This window comes from Myotis brandtii, unplaced genomic scaffold (assembly GCF_000412655.1).
Source record: "Myotis brandtii unplaced genomic scaffold, ASM41265v1 scaffold333, whole genome shotgun sequence".
Classification (NCBI taxonomy): domain Eukaryota; kingdom Metazoa; phylum Chordata; class Mammalia; order Chiroptera; family Vespertilionidae; genus Myotis; species Myotis brandtii.
In genome coordinates, this window is record NW_005362842.1 from 3,035,649 (window position 1) to 3,059,566 (window position 23,918).

The 23,918-nt window shown below is 55.1% G+C and overlaps 1 protein-coding gene and 1 long non-coding RNA gene across 3 annotated transcripts; one reads left to right on the forward strand and one right to left on the reverse strand.

The window, feature by feature from the left end:
* Window positions 1–843: 843 nt before the first annotated feature.
* PLCG1 (phospholipase C, gamma 1) lies at window positions 844–18,982 on the reverse strand. 2 transcript variants are annotated; one of them, XM_005871266.2, is made up of 32 exons: window positions 18,853–18,982; window positions 16,267–16,419; window positions 16,057–16,150; window positions 15,867–15,914; window positions 13,726–13,810; window positions 13,547–13,630; window positions 13,289–13,323; window positions 13,027–13,099; window positions 12,819–12,920; window positions 12,481–12,599; window positions 12,312–12,397; window positions 12,118–12,238; window positions 11,144–11,312; window positions 10,883–11,005; window positions 10,693–10,794; window positions 10,425–10,612; window positions 9,993–10,193; window positions 9,797–9,916; window positions 9,536–9,716; window positions 8,701–8,778; window positions 7,879–7,982; window positions 7,618–7,714; window positions 7,276–7,345; window positions 6,694–6,851; window positions 5,356–5,452; window positions 4,990–5,214; window positions 4,768–4,916; window positions 3,944–4,058; window positions 3,680–3,841; window positions 3,504–3,592; window positions 3,229–3,413; window positions 844–3,071 (listed from the first exon to the last, which is right to left on the reverse strand). In XM_005871266.2, exons 1-32 carry the CDS (start codon window positions 18,941–18,943, stop codon window positions 3,029–3,031), a joined length of 3,747 nt encoding a protein of 1,248 aa, XP_005871328.1. In that variant the 5' UTR covers window positions 18,944–18,982; the 3' UTR covers window positions 844–3,028. The 2 variants fall into 2 exon arrangements, with proteins under 2 accessions (XP_005871328.1, XP_005871327.1); XM_005871265.2 differs by having other exon boundaries at window positions 3,229–3,416; window positions 18,853–18,981.
* Window positions 4,847–6,826, forward strand: LOC106726933. The gene is made up of 3 exons (XR_001363081.1): window positions 4,847–4,929; window positions 5,449–5,539; window positions 6,740–6,826. It is a non-coding gene; the product is annotated as an uncharacterized LOC106726933 (long non-coding RNA).
* Window positions 18,983–23,918: the final 4,936 nt, after the last annotated feature.

A 23,918-nucleotide genomic window follows, 5' to 3' on the forward strand; every position in this document is an offset into this window, starting at 1 on the left:
AGCTCTAGTAGGCGAGCAAGAACCTGAGCAGTGGCAGTTCAGTGAATGACAGGAAATAGTTCAAATGATGAGCCCAGTTCTCCAAGTGGGTGATGCTCAGAGGGGCCTACAATGAACCAGGACTGACCCCACATCTGTGAACTTGAGAAATGTATGTCTTTGGTCTGACTTGTCAAATAGGAAAGGCATGTTTTGAACCTACAACTCTAAATCCACATTGGGCTTGTCTTAAAACAATCTTGGTCCAAAGCCACCAACCATGCTTTGGTTTATGCAGCAGGGGATGCTAATTACCATCCTAAGAACCAACTAATTACACTTACCTGTATCCCTTCGATGACAGGTCTTCTCGGGCTCCCTGGGATGGCTTCATATGCCTGTCTCCACCCATCCACCCACCAGGCAGGCAGGCACTCTGTATGGTATGATTTTTTCTCCCCACCAGCACAGACCATGATAAAAGCAGCCACAGGAGGGGAAGGGGAGGAAAGGGCCTTTTCATCCATATTCTGAGCAGATTTTGGTTGCATGCTCCAGAGGCAACCAGCACGGCACCTAGCACCTACGTTTAACACTGTCTTTTTTGAAAGGAGAGGTTTCTGTGGAACTGCCCACTGCCATAGCTGGCTGGCCACACTCCACCCATCAACACCCTAGGTGGGCACCCTGGAGGAGAGGGTGGCCTCATCCTCCTTGTAGCCCAGAGGAGGCAAGTTCTGCTCGACTGGGAACTTCCCACCTGCTTCTACTGCAGAAAAAATACCAGGCGATTGTCCCTTGTCAACAAGCCTCCAGAAACCTGGCTTTGCTAAGCCCACAAAAGAACACACAAGTTAGAGGAGAAAGGAGACAAGGATGATTTATTTGGCAGTCAGATCTTAAGAGAGCAGCAGAACTAGCAATGGCTAAACCTGAGCCCAAATGCAGGCAATGGGGTTGCGTGTGTGAGGCACCTAAGCACCCTCGGGACTGGCCCCAACCTGCCCTTCGGGATGGGGCTGCCTTCCATCTCCTTCCTTGGACCTTTCAACCAGCTAGACAGAAGCTGCCATCAGCTCAGAGGCTTCATTCAGCACCTGACTGCCTGTCCTGTCCCCCCACCTCCCACAAGGCAGGCAACTCCTTGATCCCTCTTCCAGTCCTAAGGGAAAGCGTATTAAGTCTTTTTCACCTTAAAAAAAACCACCTCACCAGAATAAGCTTTGCTATTTCCTCTCTTCCCACCCACTTCCTGTTAGTGCCTTAACACCCCAAATTGAACCCCCAATAGGGCAGGCCACCCCCTGCTGCTCTCCCTCAGAGGCTTCTCCATGGTGAGGAGTAGGAGGAGTAAGTTAGTTACACCATCGAGAAAAAAAATACCTTTTTAAAAAGTCCTTTTTAGAAGGAAAGCTTTCCCAATAAAATTTAAAATTTTTAATATTTATATTATAATATTATAAACCAAACGTTGGCAACCATATATAGACATGTTTGCTATGGACAAATCAGGATTTGAGGTCATCCTTTCTACATTTCCTCAGAAATTGTATGATTTCCTTCAGTTTACAATTCATGATAAGGAGAGTTTAACATAATGTTAAATAATTGACCACCTACCCTAAAAGTAAGCTATAGGAAACTGAATCAATATTGGGACCAAATAATAGCAAGGCTTTAACAGCTCAGTGGTTTTTCTTAAGAGTAGATATAAATCGTGAAAAAGTCACGCTGTTAGCTGAGCTGGAAAACCCATAAAAATAACAGTTCTGCCACAGTGCACAGCCGAATTCTTTCACTTGGCTTCCCCGATCCCTTCACCAAGCAGCTGTCAGGTTAGACATGGAAGACATAGAAGAATCATACATCCTATGTGAAATAATGAAGATAGTGAGAAATAGTGTGCAAAAAATAAACTTTAAAATTCTATACTCCAACATCATGTATGTCTAATAATAGGGTTTTCAGTTGACTGAACACTTGAGATCATCCCAGGCAGCGCCCTCTGGCAGGGTGGCTGGCACTCAGACCCCAGGGCTTCTACTGTAACAGGGAAAGTGGTCTTCAGGACGGGGTTTCATATCCGATCTGCTGGAGAGCCTTGTTGAAGGAGGGCATGTGAATTGTGTGCAGGAATTTCCTGAATGTGCTGGGCAAAGTCCCTAGCTGGGCCTCTGCCTTAGCGACTTGCTCCTCCATTCTGGCCACACTGGTGCCGATCATCCCGACAAAGGCCTCAAGTATATCCACAAACTTGTCCACCTGGTAAGCAGGTACTCAGTGATGGGCAGTGGCAGATAGTGTAGCCCAGTGGTGTGGTGCGCCCAGTTCTGGGCCCTTGTCCTTCCATGGCCCTGAGGCGCTGCTGTGGCTCTGGGACACGTTGCCTGTCCCTGCTTCAAGTGGTGCCCTGTGGCTCAGCCTCCTCCACTGGCCCCTTACAGGGCAACCTTCCATGGCCTGCGATGCCCAATACTGCTTTTAACATGATCCCCTTATCTTTCAGGCTGGGTCGTGTTCCCCGCCATGGGCAATGTGCCCTTGTGCTGTGTCCTCCTCCTCGGGCAGGCCCTGTGCTCCTGTGCCCTAACTCCAAGGCCAAACTGGGGGGCATCCACCCCCCACCCTGCCCGGCTATGGTTTTAAAGCTGCAGGACAATGTAAACTTGGTTTCCCTGGCCCAGCAAGGCTGCTGCTGCTCCTCAGAGCCTCCTGTGATGCTAGCTGAGGCAGCCTCTCTCTCCAAGGGGCTTCGGACATGGTCCTGGCCCCACAAGATGGTAGGATCCACCTCCAGAAGTCAGGCCAGATGTGTGTGCTTAATGCGAGACACAGTACAGTTTTTGCCTTCACTCAGGCTGGGCTGTGGAGGCCCCAAACAGGAATACATCTCAATGGCTTGGTTTTTGTCTAGCATTCTCTGCTGGAATTCAGGCTCCAGGGTGCGAGACCAGGAAGGGTGCCATGGCAGGCCGCTTCCAACCAACCCAGTTCACGGCATTCCAAGAGGCACACAGCACCTGCTGCTCTCCATGAGGCTGGGGCACAGCTAGAGGCGATTGTCTCCGTTGACCCGAGTCCTTCGTGGGGCCCTGGACAGAAGGGACGAGTGTCCTTACTGGCAGTAGGGCCTTGCAGCCCAGCCCCAGGACAGACAATTACAACTTTTATACCCAGGAAAAGAGGGTATCAAAGGACGACTGACCGAGCCACTTCCCATCTCTCTAGCACCCACTCCCCACCCCTCACCTTCTCTCCCGGCTGTCAAAATGGTCTGGGAGATGCTCCTGGGAGATGCGAAAGTCTTCAAATGGCTGCTGGTAGCGCGCTTCAAAGGAGCCTTCGCGGGCCCGGCCATGGAACAGCTGGCCCGAGGCATCGGAGCCCCGCTCCCGCAGGGACGTACCACTGAAGGGACTGAGATCACCGTTCTCCTGCTTCCATGAGGGAAGTGCACCAGAGGTCAGTGACTCCCCTGCACCTGCGAGGCTGCGCCCGGCCAGGGTCCCACCCCCTGACGTTACCTTGGCAGGGAAAATGTCGACCTTGACCAGCAGGGAAGCCAACTCCAGGTCCTCACTGTAGTTGTTCTTCAAAGGCACTGCTCTGTACCCTGGGAGGAAAGCCTGGCCCTCAGCCTGGGAGGGAGCTGAGGAAGGGCCTCCACCCTCCCACCCCAGATCACAGGCAGGGTCCTCACCTGTCTTCAGGCCTTTCACCGGGAAAGTAGCCTGAGCCAGGAAGTTCTGGTCACTAAACATGTCTTCCTCATACACCACAAAGCGCAGAAAAGCGAATTCAGGGTTACTGATTTGGAAGTGGAAGGGCTTGGCCGGCCACACGGGGTTGAGGCCATTGTCCACTGCAAAAGCAAGGATAAAAGGCCTTAAGCCATCACCTCAAGAGGATAGGGCCGCTGGTGCAGAGGGGAGGATGAGGACAGGAGTGGGGAAGGAAGGCTCACCCACAAACTCTGTCTTCTGCTTGTTGTTGTCATACTCAGCTCCAGCAACCTCAATCTCCACAAAGGGACACACAATGCCTCGGCCATTCTTTGGTAGATGCCGGGCACCCAGCACCTGTAAGGCAGGCAAAGATGGGCCTGGGATTGTCCTTCCTGCTCCCTCCAAGTCCCCACCATGCAGTGAAGGCAGTGCGCCCTCTGCTGGGCCCCCAGGACACTGCCCCTTAAGTCCCTAGGAGTAGCTGCTGACAGCAAACCTTCATTTGAAAATGTCTTAGCTTTAACCAAAATTTTCATGTGAGTTTTTGCAATCTACTTCACATTAAATCCATGTCTGTTTTAACATAGAAATCTTTCAAATTACCTCTAGGGGGAAAAAGGAATCTCTCAGAAGCAAATGCTCACCCCATACTCTCCTCACTCTTCCTCCAAGACTCTGCTCAGGCCCCAAGCACACTGAACCCCACATCAGCAGGGCAGCAGGGTTGTTCAAGAACTGCTACGAAGGCATGCGAGCCTGGGCCTGGGGCGAGTCGCTCTCCTGAGCACCGGGCCCCTGGTTCACCACTGGCACTAGCTTCCTGCCCTTCTCCTTCCAGACAGTGGTTACCCTCGGCTTGGCTTCAGGAGCAGCCTGACTCCTTAGTCAAGAGCCAGCCCCGCTGCTGAGACTGCTATCTGCCTTTCCACCTCAGAGGACAGTTATGTCTTCCTCAAGCTCAACAACAGAGCAGTGCCCTTCCCCAGTCTTGTTAACCAGCATCCCATCTTTGACTCCTGAAACGAGCCCAGTGGAGCAGCCCCGTTCCCACTCAGAAGCCCACCTCGATGCAGATGGCGCATGGCTCCAGCCCGCGGAGGCTGCTCTTGTCAAAGGGGTCGAAGGCCTCGTCCCGCATGGTGCTGGGCTGCAGCACATAGCCGCAGTGCCCGCCGGTCATGAAGAGGGCCTGGTTCATCTGCATGGGCTTGTCTGCAAAAGCCAGGTGAGTGACCTCCAGCCCCACTGCCCGGGGGCTCCTCCCCACCCCACAGCACCTCCTCACCTGGGGTCTGGAAGTTGAGGGCCACCAGCTGACTGCCACAGATCCACATGGGCAGGGGGTCATAATTGGAGGAGTCTAGCCGCTGGCCCTTGGGGTAGATGCGGGAGAGCTGCAGCCGGTTGTACTGCAGGAACTTCTTGCCTTTGGCCTTGTTCACGTACTTCTCCGCCTTGGTTTCCGGGAAGGACGACATATCCCGGTAGCAGGCACGTTCTGTGCCAATCTCTGGGCCAAACAGGGAGGACACTTACAGAGCCCGCCCACCCAGGCATAGTTGGGGGGCCAGCACCCAATCCCTACATAAAGGGACTAAACACTCCTCCTGCACCCCCCATGGAGAGCACCCCGCTGCGCCTCGGCCCTTACTCTCTTCATCGAAGGGAACAGGCCGGCAGTAGACGACAAGCTCGGAGAGTTCAAGGGCGATCTTCTTCCTCCGCTCCATCATCTTCCCCTCAGTGAGCTGGTGGCACACACAAGGGCGCTGTAGCCCCAGGCAGAGCCCCACCGAGAAGAAAGCAGCCCCTTCCAGCCTTGGGCAGTCCACATGGTAGGTCCCCTGCACCTTCCAGACCCCACTGGACCACACACACAGCCCTCTATTTCGGCCTCAACCCAGAACTGTCCTTCCTCCTCTCTGCCTGAGGAGAGGGTGGGGTCCAGGTTGGCTGCACTACCCAAGGATGCTTTGTCACCATCTGTTACCTAGCTTTTCTCAGGCCAAAGGGCCATCACCTCCTGGTTCCCTGTGACTTCACTGGGAACTTGGGCCTCTGGCTTGGTCTTCTGTACCCCAAGGACCATCCTTCCACCACCCTGAGCCTTATTGCCTCAGCTCCCCCAGTCCAACGCAACATCTACTGCCACAGCCACATTTTGGCGACAGAAGCCCACTCCTGAGAGCCCCCATCCTGTCCTCTTACCCCTGGAGGTCCACTTCCACCAGGGGCTCATGTATTCATAGCCTCTTTCTTCCCCTTTCAGCCTAGACCCTGGGATCCATCCCTCCAACCACCTGCCAGTACCTTATCCCAGGCCACACTTTTGGCACAATCCTCAGACCCGTCCCCACTATGTTCAGCTCACAAATCTGTTTTGAGGCCACTCTACTCCACCCTAAATGACTAGGGCAAATGGTCACCAAGTAGTAACTCCCTTATCCTTGCAAGTACTTCCTTCTCTCCATTCCCCCAGAAGGCTGATCTTCCAGCCAAGCTCGGGCTCCATCCCGCTGGCTCCTGAGCTGTTGGCATTAATGCCCACCCAAATCCCAGCCCTCTGCTCTCTTCTATAGCCAGATCCTAGAGAGCCTGGCCACTGCCATCCAGTACCAGCCCTGACACTGACATGGCTCTTGTTAGTGTCACCAAGGCCATTTTCTGCTGCCAAACCCAACGGGTACTTTCAGATTCTTACCATGCCTGTGGGTAACTCCACAGCCCTGTCCTTCCCAGGCTCCTCTTCCTCCTTTCCGGTCCTCATGCCTCCTGAGCACCCACACCTGCTTCCAGCCCAAGACTTCTCCTCTAACCTCTGTCCTGTGTATCTAATTGCCCCACTGAGAAGACCCACCTGGATGGCCTCACGTATCTCAACACACCCTAACAGGCCACATTGCTAGCTCATGTGGGTTTCCTCCAGATCCTTGCCTAGAGGCTCACATGCTGCCCACCCAGCACCCCACAGACTCCGGCAGGCACTCACCCTGGCATCTGCGGTCTGGGCCACTTCACGGATCTTTTTCACCCAGTCCTGCAGCTCCTCCTGTGAGTCAGCAGCAACATCCAGGGACCACTGCGCCACCGATGCCATACTGATGGAGAAGACGAATGGCCGATTGTTCTTGCCCTCAGGACGGATGGCTAGGGGGGCAAGAGAAGAGCTTGGTCAGACACTTTTCGGTGCCTTCCTCAAGTTTTCTCATCACCTTTCTTCCTCCCAACACTTGGAGGGAGGCAGCGCTACTCTGCCAGGCCTGGGGAGGCCAGGGCTTGAACCCGGTCTGTCTGATATAGGCCTCAAATCTGGACCCTGGGACCCTCCCCAACCATCTGTCAAACCCTGTGACTCAACCCACTGGGACTGTGGATGTCAGCATCAGCTGCTGTGCCTGGCCCAGGGTGAGCATGCAGAAAGGAGCCTGGGTGGTGTCAAGGGGATGTCTAAGTATGGGAAGAACTCAGAGTGAGGGCAGCCTTTGGGGCCACCACCGGCCCCCCCCCACTTGGAGCATGGAAAGAGCCTGACTCTGAGGAACAGTGGGTGAGAGAAGAGGATGGGGCTCACCAATCTGACAAGCTGGAACATCCAAGACCCCCCGCAGCAAGTCCCCCAGGGGGCTGTTCTCGTCCAAGTGCTGTGGGAAGCAAAGCCCACAGGTTCGTCAGCAGGCCTCCTGTATACATGCGTGTGAGGGGATGTCTGTTGCATACGACAAATACATCTTATAAGTGTGCACATGATTAAACAGACGTGGCATGTATATGTTGGAGACCATGGACACCACAGCTGTGATGACCACACATGTGGGGTGGCTGTGCATGCGCAGGCACACCTGACTGTGTGATGAGTGTGTGCACAGGGGAGCTGGTGGTGGGACTCCTGTTCTGCCAGCAGTTCTAGCCTCACCTCCCTCTCAGGCTCCAGGACTGCTGGGCTGACCATCTCCTCCACGTAGTTTGACGGGAACCAGAGTTGCTTCTTCCCACCATAGTCTCCCCGCCACCTGTGGAAGCCACAGGCTGCTGACCCCCAGCAATCACCCCAAACTCCCACGAGGGGGGTATCCTTTGTCAGGGACCCCACACCTAAGCCAAGGCAGGCACTGTGGAGACACACGTGGGACAGACGGGCACTTGTAGGGCTCTCCAGCCCAGGGACCCAGCTCACCAGCCTCCGTCCTGCTTCTCCACATTCTGGATGATGGCACTCTTGGTGAAAGTCAGCTCGTCGTCTCTCTGGGCCTTGTAGTCAAAGAGGGCTTTGACTGCACACTGCACGGAGAGAAGCAGTGGTGAGAGCACAATCCCTGTCCGCCACTCTCCCGACTGCAGCCTCACGTGCACACACTAGCGCCTGGGCTTCCCAGCTGGGGCTCAGGTAGCAGCCCGCCTAGTTACAGTCCTCAACACTGCCCTGCAGGAGGCTCCAGGACAGATGTCACTGGGGACAGAGCCACACCTCTACCAGGGAAGCTCCTCGGGGTCCAGGTGAAACCTTGCAGGCCCCTGCCTGGGCCCCTGGAACCCCATCATTCCTCATCTGAAAATAAAAAGGAACCTTCTCCCAGGCTCCCTGGCTGCTGAGGAAAAGGGGGTGGGGGTGGGGAAGGGTTAGGGCACAGGTCTTACCCCTTAGAGAAAGATCCTGTCTGAAAGATCACGAGGTGAGGGAGTGAGTAGCAAAAACAAAGTTTTCTGACAAGTGTGCTCCCCTTCCCCACACTGCTGCCAAGGAGGAAACCAGGGTTACCCCGGGGAACAGTCTACAGGGTCAGTGCCAACCCCCAGGGACAGGGGCTGGGAGGGGTTGGCCCTGAGAGAGCTGCGGCCACACACCAACCACACATTTCTCATAACCTCTCAGGCCTCAGAAAACCACAAATACCACTTCTCCACAAAGACCACAGATGGGCCCTGAGCAGAGAAATGTAAGCCCTAAGCAGCTGGGGACTCTCCCCAGCTTCCTGTGGCCACAGGCCCGAGGCTGTACCTTAAAAGTCGGCATAGGGTTTGCCTCCACATAAAAGCCAGGGTTGCGTCCCTCATACAAGGCCCCATAGTCAGGCTCCTAGAAAGGGGACAGAATGGGGACATGTTAACACCCAGAGACGAAAGGGGTGCTGGCTGCCACATGCCCCTTTCCTAGGGCAGCTGGTCACTAAGTCTGCCCTCTTCACTGGTGCCTGGTCTTCCTACCTCAGTGGGCATGGCCTCACCCCTTCCTCTCTCCACATTCTTAGCTTGAGACCCACCCCATTAGCAAGCTCACTGCAGCGGAGCTCTGTTCGACAGTTCACTCACTCACTCGGCTGAGCCTGGCCCCCAGCACGCTCCTTTCCACCACCCCAGCTCCAGTGGATGGCAGTCTTCTCCCTGGCCATGCCATCTGCGTCACTGATGACAAAAGTCTCAAGTGGCTCTCCCGTCCCAGACTCCTTCCTTTTATCCAGACCCTGGTCCAGAACCCTCACTGTCCTGCCTTTTCACCAGTCTCCTCCCCCTGGAGCTCTGTTCTCCACGATCCACTTCTGTAGCCTACTCTCTCCTGCCCCAGGAACACTCTAGTCCACACCCATCTGGATAAGCCCCCAGCCTCGGGCCCATCCTCTCCACGTGTGGATTCCAGGACCTCTTCACCCACACCTTGGCCCACAGGGACCACTGCTTGAATGGCTGTCCCCCACCTCATCTGCCTAACTTGTGCCCAGTCCTGCCCCACACATCTGGATTATCCCGACTGGTAGATTCTGGGCCTCCCAGCAGCGAGCCCGAGAGGGTCATGCTGGTCTCTCCCCTGCCTGCTGCACCCCTCAACCGGTCCTCACAGCTGTGCCTATCTTCTCCAGTGCCTCCTCATTGATGGGATAGCGCAGCTTCATCTTTCGATACAATGGATGCTTCTCGTAGTAACTGATGAGGTCGACAAGGCTGTCAAACTCCGAGTTGCCCAGCATCACCGTCTGGCCCTCCTGCTGGACGCGGCAATGCTTGATCTTGCCTTCAGCCCTTGACAAGGACAGAACAGTCACACAGGGGACCAGCTGCAGGCCAGCACCACCTCCAGCATCCCAGGCCACACGCCTCACCGGAAGGAGATGGCGTAGGAGTTGGGCTCATTCCGTTTCCGCACCAGGAAGGCCCCATCACGGGGGACGCGCATCAGCATGTGCTCAGCCTGCGCTCTGGTCAGGCTCGCGTGGTACCATCTGAGGACAGGCCTGAGTCAGGACCCTTCCCTCCATCACCACTCAGGTCCCCACCCGCCCCCATCCCCGCCCTCACTCTTTGCTTTCGTGGGCATTGGTCTGGGGGACAGGCTCCGAGAGGCGCATCTCAAATTCATTGCAGCGCAGGGGCACCTGCTGGTAGTGCGTGATGAGGTCATAGAGTGAGTCAAATACAAGGTTGTCTGTCAAGAAGAACTTGGGGGTCCCAGCATCCTGCCGGGAGTGGATCCGGCAGTGTTGGACCTTCCCATTCCGCCTGAGGGAAGAGGGGAAAGCAGTGAGCACAGGCCCGAGTCCCACACAGGCACCAAATCTCAGAGGGGGACAGGGCAGCCCTGCAGGAGGAAGGCCGCTAACTGGGTAAGTGTATGTAAGCTTGTGGGTGAGATTAAATGTTTCCCCTGAAAGCCTGGAAGGAAAGAAAATGGATCACAGCTACCTCAGGGTGGTGCTGCACCCATGTGCACAAGCATAGGGAGTGGGTTACCAGAAAGAGAGGGTGTAGTCGCCAACGAAGGTCTCGCTCTCGCGCACTAGGAAGGAACCATCAGGGGCCCCGGTCTCAATGCAGTACTCAGTCAGCAGGCGCTCGGCGATGTGCCTCCCATCCCGTCCTGCCCCAAGCTTCCCATGGAACCACTTCTCATTGGAGTGCAGCTCGGTGCTGCCACTGGCCTGCACGGGGGAGGACGATAGCAAAGACACTCAGTGACTCTGAGCCCAGCCCAGCCCCCAGCCCTGAGCTGGCCCCTCACCTCCTTGGGCTCTTCCTCATCCTCATTGCCCTGGTCACTGCTGGTCTCCTCAGAGTAGTAGATCTTGCTGCTGGTCAGAACAAAGTAGTGGGGATACCACTCCTGGAAGAGACGGACGTGGGGCCGTGACAGGGTGCTCCCACCACCTGTCCCACCCTGCCCAGTCCGGCCCAGTCAGTTCTGCCCTCACATGGTTCACGGGGTCTTCCAGGTAGAGGATGCCATTCTTGATGGAGTTGCTGATGTCGTTCTCAGAGTACATCACAGACGAAGGCACCTCCTCATAGGCACTGCCCTCAGCCAGCTTCTTGTGCTGTGGGTAGCAGGCCAGGATATGGCAGTGCCAGCCGGAGTCCCAGAGCCCCACTGCCTCACCGAGGCCTCAGACCAGCAGCCGGACCAATGACCATGGAGAGGTCCTGAGCAGGGAGCCCCCAGCCCATCTCCCTACCTTGATAAGGATCTTCCTCTTGAGCTGGTTGGGGGAAGGGAGCCCGTCGGCGGCAATGTCCACGGGCTTGGTGAGGAGTGTGTCCCCGAGCACCTTCTTAAAGTGCTGGGCCATGTTCCTCTGCTGAGCAATGCTGCAGTGGTCCTCGATGGACAGGATGACCGGGTACCTGCAGGGTAGGGGACCACCCTGTCACGGCTCCGCTTCTGACTCTTCCAGAAGTGGTATCCCCACTACTTCGTTCTAACACAGACCCTACGGTTCTGCAGGGTCAAATCTCAGTCCAAACAGCCCTCACAGTGAGGTGTTAGGAGCCAAGGGCCTGGGGTCCCATCTACAGGGAGCTATCCCAGAGAGGAGGCGGGTTCTGGCCACTGGAAGGGTGGAGGGGTGCTAAAGGGGCACTTGGAGACTCAGATCTGCTGCAGTCCCATGAGTTGGTTCCACGGTGGAGGCTGCCCCAGCAGGAGAGAGATCCCACACCAAAGAGGTCAGGAAAGAGGAGAAGCAGCCTCCAAATTCAGCTACTGGGGGGCCCTGGTGATCCCTTCAATGAGGCAGCAGAGACCAGTGCCCTGGTCACTGCTGATCTCCTCCCACAGCCCGTCCCACAGTGACCACAGGTGAGGGTGAATAGGAGTTGTAGAATGGGACACGGGACAAAACAATTTTCTGGGCTGTGAAGGGAAGAGTTGGCAGGACAATGATCAGGGTTAAGGAAGTATTTTTTTTTAAGGACGGGAAGAGCTTGACTGTGTTCCACAACCTAAGGAGAAGGACCCACGAAAGGGGAAACAAGGATGCAGGAAAACAGGGAGTTCTGTGGGAAGCAATGGCTCACGCAAGCAGCAGGAGAGGAAGGATGAAGATGAAAGGCAGGTGGAATGGGGACAGGGCCTCTGAGGGCGCCCTCTACCTTTTGCCATAGGAGAGAGCTGGAGCCCAGCCGAGCCAGGGTTCCTACCCACACTCACTCTGAGGCCACGAAGGCATGCTCCTTGATGGTGTGCAGGACGTCTGAGAACTTGATCTTGGTCGTAAGGGTGTGTCCATGGTAAATGACTGGCATCCCGTCTGGGCCGTCCCAGCAGTCCACTGGGGAACAACATGAGTACGGTCAAGTGGACAGGCCTCCCATCCTCCTCCCCCAGCCCTGGCCCCAACGCACACTCAATACAGCGACAGCCCATGCGCAGGCAGCGAGCATAGGCTTCCAGGGAGGACTCGCTGGAGAACTGGTCCCCGGTTAGGTACCTAGATGGGGAAGGAAAGGCAGGGTGGTCAGGTGAGTCCCTCCCTCCCCAGGTCAGGCTGGGTGGGGTCGAGGGCGCCCTCACGTGTTGTGCGAGGAGGAGATCCAGTAGTGGGAGAGAGGGTTGTTCATGGTGTCCGGGCACACCACATCCAGCTGCGAGTTCCACAAACTGTTCTCCTTAGAGAACAGGAAGGTGACAAACTGTCCAGAAACACATGGGGAAGGGAAGAGAAACTGAGCCCCAGGCTAGCCCAATGGCAGGGGAAGGAGAGAGGGTGCTCAGTCTTAAGTGGGGTGGGCAAGTTAGACAGCGAGGGGAACAAGGTGGCACCCCTAAGGCAAATCAGCTCTTGGAAACCTGGTGGGGTTCTGGTCAGCCCGACCCATCTCTCTGACAGAGGGGTGAAAGGCAGGCCTCACCTCATCCAGGGAGAAGTATGGCTCCTCAATCTCTCTCAAGGGGTCTCGGAGGAAGTCGAGCATGAACTCCTGCACCTGGAGTCGGTCGACAGCCCACAGCTCCTGATAGGGGTGGGCAGGGTGGGGGCACATGAGAGACTCCAGTCAGTGATGAGCCCAGTGCCCTCAGCCGGGAACCCTGGCCCAGTCCCAGCCCAGCCCAGCATACCGCCTGGTACTCGAGGAGGAACTGCTGGAACTCCGGAAGGGACATTCGGCAGAGCTCCGGCCGCTCCCCTGCCCTGCAGGAGAGAAGGGAAATGCCTGGCGGCCAGCTGGCTCACATGGTCCACAGACAATAAGGGGCCCCTTGGAAGGCAGAGCCCAGCTCCCAGCCAGCACATTTGCCAAGAATGATCCAATATGGGCTCACCCCCTCCCACTGCCTTCCACTTGCATAAGGAACCCCACCTCCCCATTTCAAACCAAACCTTGGGGCGCAGGCTTCCAAGAAGGGGAGGTCCATCTGCAGGAGACAGAACCTGGTCAGAGCGGGAGCCCTGGGAGGCCATGTGGGAAAGGGGCCCTCAGAAAGAAAGGCTGGGGTGACAGATGGGGGTAGGCTTCAAGAGAAGAGCTGGAGAAATGGCACCCAAAAGCCCCCAAGCAGGGCAGCAGGGCTGACGCAAGCAGGGCTGGGGCAGGAGAGCAGGGGCAAGGGCCGTGGGAGGGCAGGTAGCTTCATGCACCGTCTTCTGGTCGCTGTACATGAGGCTGCGGTACACCTGAGCAAACTGCCCATAGGTGATATCGCTGCTGCGCAGCTCCAGGTCCTGCAAGGTAAACCGCAGGACTCTGGTCAGCCCCACCGGCCATGGGCTCCCGACTTCCCCACCCACCTACCACAGATAGACCAGGAGGCCCTTACCGTCAGCCGCTCTCGGAGGGAGCGCATGTTGGGGACCCGGTAGTTAACCTGGGACAGCATATTCTTCAGGTCCTTGGCTGATATACTGAAGAAACATGAACATCTCCAGTGGCCTCACCCAACCTCTCATGACCTCTGACCTGTAGGCTGAGTCCACCTGGGACTAGACAGGTAAACAGCACTACTCTGAGACTTGAAGTCCTGAGGATGAGGCTGGATCAGAGCCCTTTCTCTCAGTTTGGTTTCCTCATCTGAGCAAAGAAAAGCCCAGGGTTCTGGCAAGGAAGGAGTGACCAGTCTCAGTAAAGTGAGACCTCCTCCCACCAGCCCTGATCCAGCCCGTACCTCTGGCACCCAGCTCTCTGGCTCCCACCTGGACAGAGGAGAGCAGCCAGATGCTGCAGGTCCAGCTCATGCAGGGCCCACCCACCATTGCCTCTGAGGGGAAGTTCAGCAGTGCCTCCACCACCACCCCAGGGATGCTGGGAGTTTGGGCCTCCGCACAGGCACTGGGGGGACAAAGTGAGGTCACTCAGTCAAATACCACTGCCGGTGACTTGGCACCCTCCTAGGCCTGATGGGAAGCATTCCCTGCCCTCCAGGGGTGCCCTGCCAGAATGTGGGGCTAGAGGATACTGCTGGGCCTAGCAACAGGATGGAGAAGATGGGGGAAAGGCTTTCTCTCCTGGGAGGTGGTATCAGGGAGGGGAGGATGGGAACCACTACTCTTCCTGCTCAAGAGCCTGGCAGTCAGCACCCAAACTCCCGAGCGGATCCTGCTCTGTATGAGGGGTCGGCCTGCTACCAGCAAGTGCTGTTCAGAAGCACTGGCTCTGTCCAGATGCCAGCTGTCTGACCCTGTCAGCAGGAGGTAGGCCGTCACTTCGCAGGTAAGAAACTTGCTGCATCACTCCACATTCGCTCCGTGGACTCTGCCATCAGCATTGCAAACAGGCTGTTCTCTCTCTCACCCAAAACCTGTCTTGCCCCTGTGTACCTCTCTAGCTACTGCCCACCCCCTTGTCTGCTCCCCTTCACAGCAATGCCTTGAAGGAGCCATCCATTCCCTGAACCCTCTCCACTGCCTGTCTCAAGGTCACCACAACCTCTGTGCTATGAAGTCCAAGGGGCACTTCTCCATCTTCACCACACCTGGAGGCCTGGCACAGCTGACTGCTCCCTCTCCCTGGGCTTCCAGAACAGTGCCCCCTCTTACCTCACGAGCTGCTACATCGCTTGGCAAGTTCCTCATTACCTCTCCGATCCCCAACATCCAAGCAGCCCGGGATCAGCCACTGGCCCTTTTTCCTTTTCTTATTACGCTTATCCCCAGGTGATTCTAGCCTCATGGCCTTCCTATCATCTAAATGCTCCCCAGGTTAACATCTCCACCCCAACTTCTTCCCTACACTCCATCTGCCCACTTACCTACTAATGTCTCTACCTGAACATCTAAGGGCATCATGAAACTTTAACACAACCCCAAATGAACTGGTAAGCCCCCAGATTGCTCCTCCCAGGCTTCCCATCTGTCAAGGGCAGCTCTGCCTTTCCAGATTCTCAGGCCAAAAAGCTGTCACCCTCGACTCTCTTTTTCTCACACCCACCTCCGCCCTGACCCAAGCCCTCCCCCGATCTTTCACCCACAGTGCTGGAGTTGCTGTCCTGGACTCTCCACTAGCACCCAGCAAGCCTGTGTAAGTGAAGTCAGGTAGTGTCTCTCTTCCAAACCCTCCCTGGCTTCCCGTCTCTCTCACAGAAAGTCATGACCTGGTCTTTGTCCCCCATCTCTCCGTGGCCCCTCTGGCTATCACACTACAGCTTCAAAGTACCCCCTGCACACATTATAAGCCACCTGGCCTCTTTCCAGGCGCCCAGAGCAAGTTCTGCACTTCCTGTCTCTGAATAAAGCGGCAGGGCACATGGCTTCTTGTCCCTGGCCTCTCTTGCCAGCTTGCACCATGGCCACCAGAGGGCTTTCTGCAGGAAGCTACTTGTGCCAGAACCACCTGTCACCCCAAGTCCCTCGGAAATAGGTCCCCTGAGTCCGTTGGTTCTTCAGGCAGCTACCCTGAAGCATGGTTACTGTTATGGGTGCCCCAGCTCACCCTGCTGGGCTAGAGCCAAAGCTCAGAACCTACCGATCCTCACGATTCCGATCCACCGAGTAGAACTGCTTCCGCAGCCACCTGGAGGGAAAAGCCTGCAGTGAGGGCCACTTTTCCAGCCAGGGCCAGGCCCAGGCCCAGGGAGATCAGCATGTTGTCCCTGCCCTGCTCCCTAGATCCCAACACCCCCAACTCTAACCACAGGGTCAGGGGTTGTTCTTACCTCTCAATCTGCAGGGGTGTGGCTGCCTGCAATGTGTCCTCCATCAGCCAAGTCAAGCCCTTGATCCACATGTTCACTTCATCCTCAGATGTAGCTGTGAGTGAGGGGTGAACAGCTGAACTGTGAGGACACACACCACCCACGGAGCCAGAGACCAGGGGACATTCCCCTTAACTATTCCCCTGCCTCCGCCAGCCCCTCGACTCCCACCTTGCAGACTCAGGGTCTTCAGGCGGAATTCCATCCCATAGAGGATGACAAAGCAATGTGACTGGTCTGGTCGGAAAGCAGGGTCCTCTTGATAGCGATCAAAGTCCCGTGAAGTCTTCCCTGGGCGGATCTCCTTGATTTCTCGAATGTCAACTAGGAAGGTAAAGAAGAGGTCAAGGTCAGGCTGGGGTCTCTGAGACAGCACTGAAACAAGGGCAACCTGGTTTCCTCACTTAATACCACACTCTCCCTCAGGGAGGGACCACAGAGAGACTCCCCTCCTGGAGGGCAGACAGCTGGGTGACAAGAGAGAGCTGAGGTGCACCTAAGCATAACTCTGAGCAAGCTGTCTGGGGAGAGAGAGCTCGGTCTTGTGTACCTTTCCCTTGCTGAGAATACAGCAGGTTACTCTGACCTGAAAAAAAGCTGGAACCTAGAAAGAGAAACAGGCTGTTCTGTGAGGACCATTTCCTTACACAAAGTACACAAACCAAATTGCACAGTCCCTTGGGGAGGGCGGGGCTGGGCAGGATCAGGCCCAAAGAACTGGTGCAGCCCTGAAATGGCTGACCCTCTGAAGTCACCCACAAGCAAGTGTCAGCAAGAGGCCTCGTCCCCCAAAGCAGCAGCTGTCCATGGGGTGTTTCCTATCCTGGCTATCAGACCTGCGCACGCCCCCTACCCTAACACAGATGGGGAGCACAGGCCTGAATGGCAGACACCTGCCTTGGCCGCTAACTCCAGAGATGATGCTGAGTGACTCGTTTGACTTTCAGTCTCGGTTTCACCATGTATAAAGAAAGGGCTAGACTGTGCTTCTCTAGAAGGCAGGGTGGTAGAAAACCATTCATGGGCTCTTGGCTGGAACCCAGCTCAGGTCATATTAGCTGTGTGACCTCAGCAGAGTGACAACTGCTCTGACCCCACTGCTGCTCCGTTGGGAACACAGTAACCAATAACAGCATCATGAGGATGATGGTAAGATCAAAAGTCTTGAGAGCCAAAGTACCCAGCCCTGTAGGCAGCGTGGCAGGAGATCATCCAGTGCCCACTCCTTCACCAAAGTTGGCTCAGGCACACAGGTTCTGAACCCAGGCCTGGAGAAGGCTGCCCAGCCACACTCTCCCCTGGTGTTAGCTGGGATCCTGGACAGAAAGCAGACTTACCAGGCCAGATAAAGGAACTTAGGGAGGATCAGGTCAAATGAAAGAAGCCTGGCTTAGCCATCAGAGACAACCGTCTCTGAGCACTCCCTTAGAGCCCCTCTCTCCAAATGCGCTCAGCCCAGACAGGCCTGGAAGATGTGGGGCCAGGAGCAGTGCCAACATGCTGCCTGGCTGGCCTCCGCCCTAGGAGCCCTCCCAGCCCAAACTGCACACCACCCGGCTGGAATGTCCCAAGCGGCCAAATCCCCAGGCTCTTTCCCTGTCCCTCTAGCCACAGCTGGGATACATTCATCCCACCTTGAACAGTACGGCAAGGCTTCTGACCCCAACCCCAGCTCCCCCTTCACACATTACTGGTTCTACCGGCCCGCTCCATGTCTTCAGCAAGCCCTCGGGCCTGCTTCTAAAGCTGAAAGCCCTGACTTTCCTGCTGGCTGCCCTGCCCCCAGTTCTCACCAATGAGCCATCCTTCCTGAGTCTTCAGAATCTTTACAGAACATTGTTCTCTGGTCCCTCCCCAGGTTGCTCACTAAGGAGAACATGCTTCTTTTCTGGCCTTTAAGGCCCTTCGTGATGGGGCTCAATGATTTACTACCCCCCAGCTTCTGTCCTCCCATCTTCTCTACTCCATCCAAAATAAGCTGGGCCAATGGCAAGAACAGCCAGCACCTTCCTGTCCCCCATTTCATCTTGGTTCCTAGCCTGGGACTGTCTACCTCCTGGACTCCAATTCTACCAAGACCCAACTTGGAAACGCCTTCATGCAGTGGCCATACCCTTGACCCCCAATGGCACTATGCATATACACGCCTCATCTCCCCGTAGGCCAGGCAGTGCTTGCTCAATGACCAAGAGAACAAATGAAAAAGACTCACACAGGTGGGGGGAGGGGCAATGGGGGTGGGTTGTTTTTTTTTAATTAGGAGTCATACTCAGGTAGAAACAGGAAGGGGGAAAATTGAGTCACAAAGACCCAGCCCCGAAAGACAGAGTTTCCAGGGATGGAAGGAGGAGCTGAACAGGGGAAATGCCCAGATGAGAAACTGCAGAACCACCACAAAAATCTGCCCTTTGAAATAGAAACCAGCATGCTTTTCCGGTGCAAAGCTGCTGTCATCCTCCCACATCTCTGACAGAGGCACACAACCTCACACACACAAATGCATGTAGGACAAGGCCTGTGTGGTGCATACCTGGGCCCTTCCTCTCAGCCTCTCCCTTCAGTACGTAGAAGTAGTCACAGCGTGACAGCTGGGAGGTCAGTACGAAGCCTACTGCTGGGCTACACGGAGCCACCCCATACGCATGCACATGTGCACAACACACTGACGGACGGTAGCCCTGAGTGAACCCCAGCCATGCCCTATGCTCCTGGGCTCACTTCCATTGAGACCAGACTGGAGGCAGAACAGGCTCTCACCCAAGACAGGTAGGCACAGAGCAGCTCCAGGCCAGGCGTCCAAGTCTCCCAAGCTCCTGTTGGCACATCTGGTCCCTCGTACTTCCCTCATAAGGAAGTGCCAGCCTGATGCCCTCCAAGGCCATCAAGCCAACAGCAGGCTGAAAGGACACAACACTAGAGTGAGGCACCCTTCTAGGTTCTTCAAAGCCACATCCTGTGCGATCTCATGCCTCCCTTCCTTCTGCCTCCCAGAACAAATAGAGCTGGGTCCCCTTTCTTGAGAGAACCAGGTCCAGTCCCCCAGGTACTATCATCATTAGAGGAGACTCCCTGGTTCGGACACAGCCTTGGCCCTACTTGGGGGGCTGGGGGCTCGGGCCAGTCAGTCTGGGTCACACCTGCAGTGGGACAGGAAGGATAGGAAGAGAGACCCTAACAGGGGTCAGGAGGGGAACTGCTTAGAGGAGGAGAGCAGCAGCACCCTGTTCCCAGAGACCCATAACCCAGCATTCATACCCACTCAGAACCATAGGAGAACACGCTCAGGGAAACATGAGGGAAAAGAAAAGCCAAAGACACGCAGAGGTCCCTGCTAGGCTGGAGATGGGAGGGAGACCGGTATCTCTGTCAGGACAAGAGCTCTAAGTTCAGATCAGTGCATGCAGACGTGGCCCAGGCCAGAAGCTGCTTCCTGAGCCTGCGGCAGCCACAGCACCCCACCTGCACACGCACCAACAGTCTGAGGCATGTGCACACCACCGCCTCTCATAGGGTGGGGTGCCAGAATGGGAGGCTAACAGATCTGAAATCACAAAGACCAAGTTTCAAGTCCCATTTCCAAGCTCATAGCTTGGGCCTTAGACACGTCGGCTCTCCTCTCTGGTAAGCCATGGATAAAGGGAAGGCTGTAGTGGGATGGGCCTGCCAAAAACCCTTCACATGCAGACAGACTGCTACACCAAGAGCCAAATGGGATAGTCAGCCTTAATCTGCCCTGACTGCCCCAACCTTGGATTGTCTTCTGTTGTGGTCTTTATGCAGAAGGAAGTGGCTCACAGCCTGGCAGCAGGGGCTCTAAGCACTGAATTTGCTTGATGATCAAATAGGGAGATGCTCTCTTCTTTTCTCTCTTGGCCCAGGGACAGGCTCCTTGCCTGAGACCACAGAGACTATAGGCCAGCAGTTACTCAAAGCCCAGTGCCCAGGGCATGCAGACCTGAAGAGCAAATATCTTCTGCATATATAAGCAATGGCAGTCACTTTCTCTTTGAGAGCCTCAGGTTCCTCATCTGAGCCATAGAACTGACCCCAAGCACCCTGGGAGCTGTACCACTAGATAGCAACAAAAGGCAATGCTGCTCAGGATCAGTTTAGAACTTGCCTCCACAAGAGAGCAGGCCTCCACCCCTCAAACAGTACCCGCTGTCCTGGGTGGGGGAGGAGAGGGTGCTGTGAAGGGACAAGCTGGCAGGCAGCCAGTCTGGAGCCTGGGAAGGGTAGAGGACAATGAGCACAGAGGACCTGCCTGTGCTCAGCCCCTCTGAAGGTAGGGCTACTTCCTGTCTTGGAATCCTGCTCCCCACACACTCCCAGACATTAGGCCAACCCACGAGGGCCCCACCAGCCCTGCTCCTGCCCAGGGCTTCTGGAAGCCACTGCAGGACTGTGCTGGGGCAGCATTCCTGTTGACCAGGCAGAGTCCCCAGACAAGAATCCCAAGGAAGAGAAAGGGGTGGCAAAAGTGGGACACCAAGATTTTTAGGGCTCCTCAATGAGCATGGCCCAAGAAAGCCAGCCCATGCTCATTGTAGAAACATGGCTTCACCCTGACCATGGTGGGCTCTGGGAGTGGGTGAGGGTGTCCAGAATCACATCCAAGACCCTAAGTTAGATCCCAGTTTCTTGATCAGGAACCCATGTCCTAGGGTCCCCTGCCCTCAATTGAGGCCACTTTCCAAATTGTCCATCAGGCAAGGAAGACATATGAAAAGAGTCATGAGCGAAGCACCACCTCTGAGCCTCTTTCCTCATCTGCAAAATGGGATCAGCACTCCTGGCACCTTCTTCATGGGCTGCTGTGAGATGTCAGTGCGATGACAGACACTAAGTGATCTTACCAGGAAGGGACGGGAGAACATACCGAAAATTGAAACCCCCAAATGAAGGTATTTCCAAGAAAACCACCATGACAGAAAAAACAAAAAAACAACAAACAAACAAACAAATAACACACACACACACACACACACACACACACGGAAATGGCACAGATTTCTGGACCCATGACAGAAAAACAAAAAAACAACAAACAAACAAACAAATAACACACACACACACACACACACACACGGAAATGGCACAGATTTCTGGACATGAAACATGCTTTTAGTGCAAGTTTCTTAAGTTTTCCCTTTATAAGGTAAAGTAATTTTAACTATGAGTTAACTGATGTAAACTATAATAGAAACTGTTCACATAAAAATGCATGTAAATATATTTTGCAACTTAAAAATATCACAACTCATGATAAATATGCAGGTTCTTTTTAAAACCTGTCTGACAGAGGTAAGTGAATATTAACCCAGACAGGCCCCTTCACTCTGGGGGCTGTCAGTATACCCACCTGTGGGACCTGAACGCCCTGACCAGTCCTGCAGAGGGCACTGGAGGAAAGTGGGGAAAGCCCGGTCCTTCTAAAGAGTGCAAATCCAATCAAGGCAACGAAATGCAGAGCCCAGCCTCACACTGGCTCCCAGCCCTCCTTCTTACCTCTGAGCCTGTGCACGAGCCAGGGCCACCACCTCATCTGACTCTTGCAGGCGCAGGCCAGCACACACTCAGTGCCCGTGACTCTGTCACACCAACTAGTGCTTCCTGGTGTCTGGGCCACAGGCCTGTGTGCTCACCAAGGAATAAACCACTTTGGGCTCTTCCATCCATTCCCCAAACCCAGGTCCTGGTGAAGCCTCAAAATGCTTTGCAGAGTGCTTAGAAGCAAGAATGACACCCTGGGGTTAGATTCCAGAGCTGATTACCTAAGAAGCAGCAGAAGACCCCAGGTACTCAAAGATGGTATGAGGGATGAAGAGGCGGGGGCACCAAAGCCTGGGGAGCTACACCAAATAAGCCAATGCAGTGTGGTCAGTGAGGTGACTCTGGGGGCAGGAAAAAGGACCAGGCACAGCTGGGGGGATGTGGCCTCTGGGGGCCAGTGTAATCTGGAACAATGGGAAGTCCCCGCACAAAGGCTCCTACAGCCAGTGGGAACCATGGGAAGTCAATGGAGCTATGAGGCAGCTGGAACAGAAGAGGCAGGGCTCCTTTTTTTTTTTTTTAACTTTAGTTCAATATCTTTTTAAAAAAAATTATTTTTATTGATTTCAGCGAGGAAGAGAGAAGGAGAGAAAGAGAAACATCAATGAGAGTCATTGATTGATTGCCTCCTGCATGCCCCACAATGGGGATGGAGCCAGCAACCTGGGCATGTGCCCTTGCCTGAAATCGAACCCGAAACCCTTCAGTCCGCAGGCCAACACTCTATCCACTGAGCCAAACCGGCTAGGGCGTGGCAGGGCTCCTTGAGCACCACACCCTGCTTAGCTCTAAGCCAAGGCCACCAGGGGATTCAGAAGAGTGGGTCCCAGGGGTCAGGAGAGGTGTGCACATCTTCCCAGAAATGCTCTCATCAATCACCTTCTCCATGCACAGTCTGTGCAAACAGATGGGCCATTCCCAGTACCCCCACCCTTCAAGTCAGCCAACCACTTTATCACCCTCCAAAGAAACTACATGCCAAGGGCCTGAGGGAGCACAAATGGAACTTAGCCTTCTCCCCCAGAGAATGCTGAGATGCAGAAAGGAAGCCTCAAAAGGAAGTGACTGTCCTCCTGGCCCTGCACCTCTGCCATCCCTACACTAAAAGGCTCAAAGGTTCCCTCACGGCGGCTCCCCCAGGGTAGGGCAGGCACCTGAGAGCATCTTCACATGGAACCAGGGGCAAAGGGGCTCTGTACCCCAGGACACCTGTCCTAGCCAGGAATATCAGCTTCAAACAGAGCCTTCACAGCTCTAAAGGCAAAAGATGGAAGTGGCCAAAGAGGACACAGACAGAACCTGGGCATGGGCGGGAAAGGAACCTGATGCTGCAGGCCTGGTGCCTGGGATGGCCAGCAATTTCCCAGATGTCTGCCCACTGAATACCACAGCCTCCAGAAGTATGAGGTCCTCTTCCCTTCCTACCTTACAACACAAACAGAAGCAGCTCCCAGCAAAAGCGGAGGCTATCTACCTCGATTTTACAAATGAGAATCCAGGCTTGGAGACCCAGGATCACAGGGTTGCACAGCAAGAGGAAGGTACAGCAGTTGCCTTCAAAGCCAACTAGCAGGGGGGAGAGGAACAGAGCCCCTTCCCAGGATGCACACAGGAACACCCTAGCTGAACCCTGCAGTCTAGGTATACCAAGGGCAGAGGTCAGCATCTGCCCCTGGCTGGAGTTTCTTCAGTCACTATTCCCTAAACACCTGACTGAGGAGAGCTGCCAGGCCTGACTCAGCATCCGGCTCTCTCCCACCTCGATAAACAGGAAAAGGCCATTCTGTCAGCTGGACAGAGGACTCTGGATCCTTCTACATGGAACCCTGCACCCCTATCTACTAACTGCCTCAGGCCACGGCTGTAAAGGACCCTTACCAGTACAGAATGTTATCTAGAGTCTAGATTCTAGGTGAAGCTCCTCTTTGGAGTCATGAGGAAATGGATACTCCACATGGTAGGTCTTGGCAGAACGGGACCCTCTGAAGTGACTCCACAGCAGCCACCATACCTGAGAAGCAGCAGGACAGCCCCAGCGAGTCTTCACACCTTCCAGGTGGCAGCTCTCTTTCCTAGGATGCTAGATGAAGCCCACCCATTCTGGAGGTAGGCACAGTATGCCCAAGCCCAAAGGAAGAAGGGAAAGGAGCCCCACCCAGAAAACTAAAAGCTAAGAGAGAGAGCTGAGCAGTTGTCTATCAGTATTATTCACTCTTTCCATCATCTGATCAAACATCTACTCACTCTGGGCCAGGCCCTGGGGTGGGTCC

Coding starts and splice junctions, on each gene's coding strand:
- PLCG1 (XM_005871265.2), bottom strand. CDS start 18,943: ATGAGGGAAGTACGAGGGACCAGATGTGCCAACAGGAGCTTGGGAGAC. Junction 16,151..16,266: donor GAAGACCCTGAGTCTGCAAG/GTGGGAGTCGAG, acceptor CCTCACTCACAG/CTACATCTGAGGATGAAGTG. Junction 8,779..9,535: donor TGGAGAAGATAGGCACAGCT/GTGAGGACCGGT, acceptor TCCCCTTTCTAG/GAGCCTGACTATGGGGCCTT.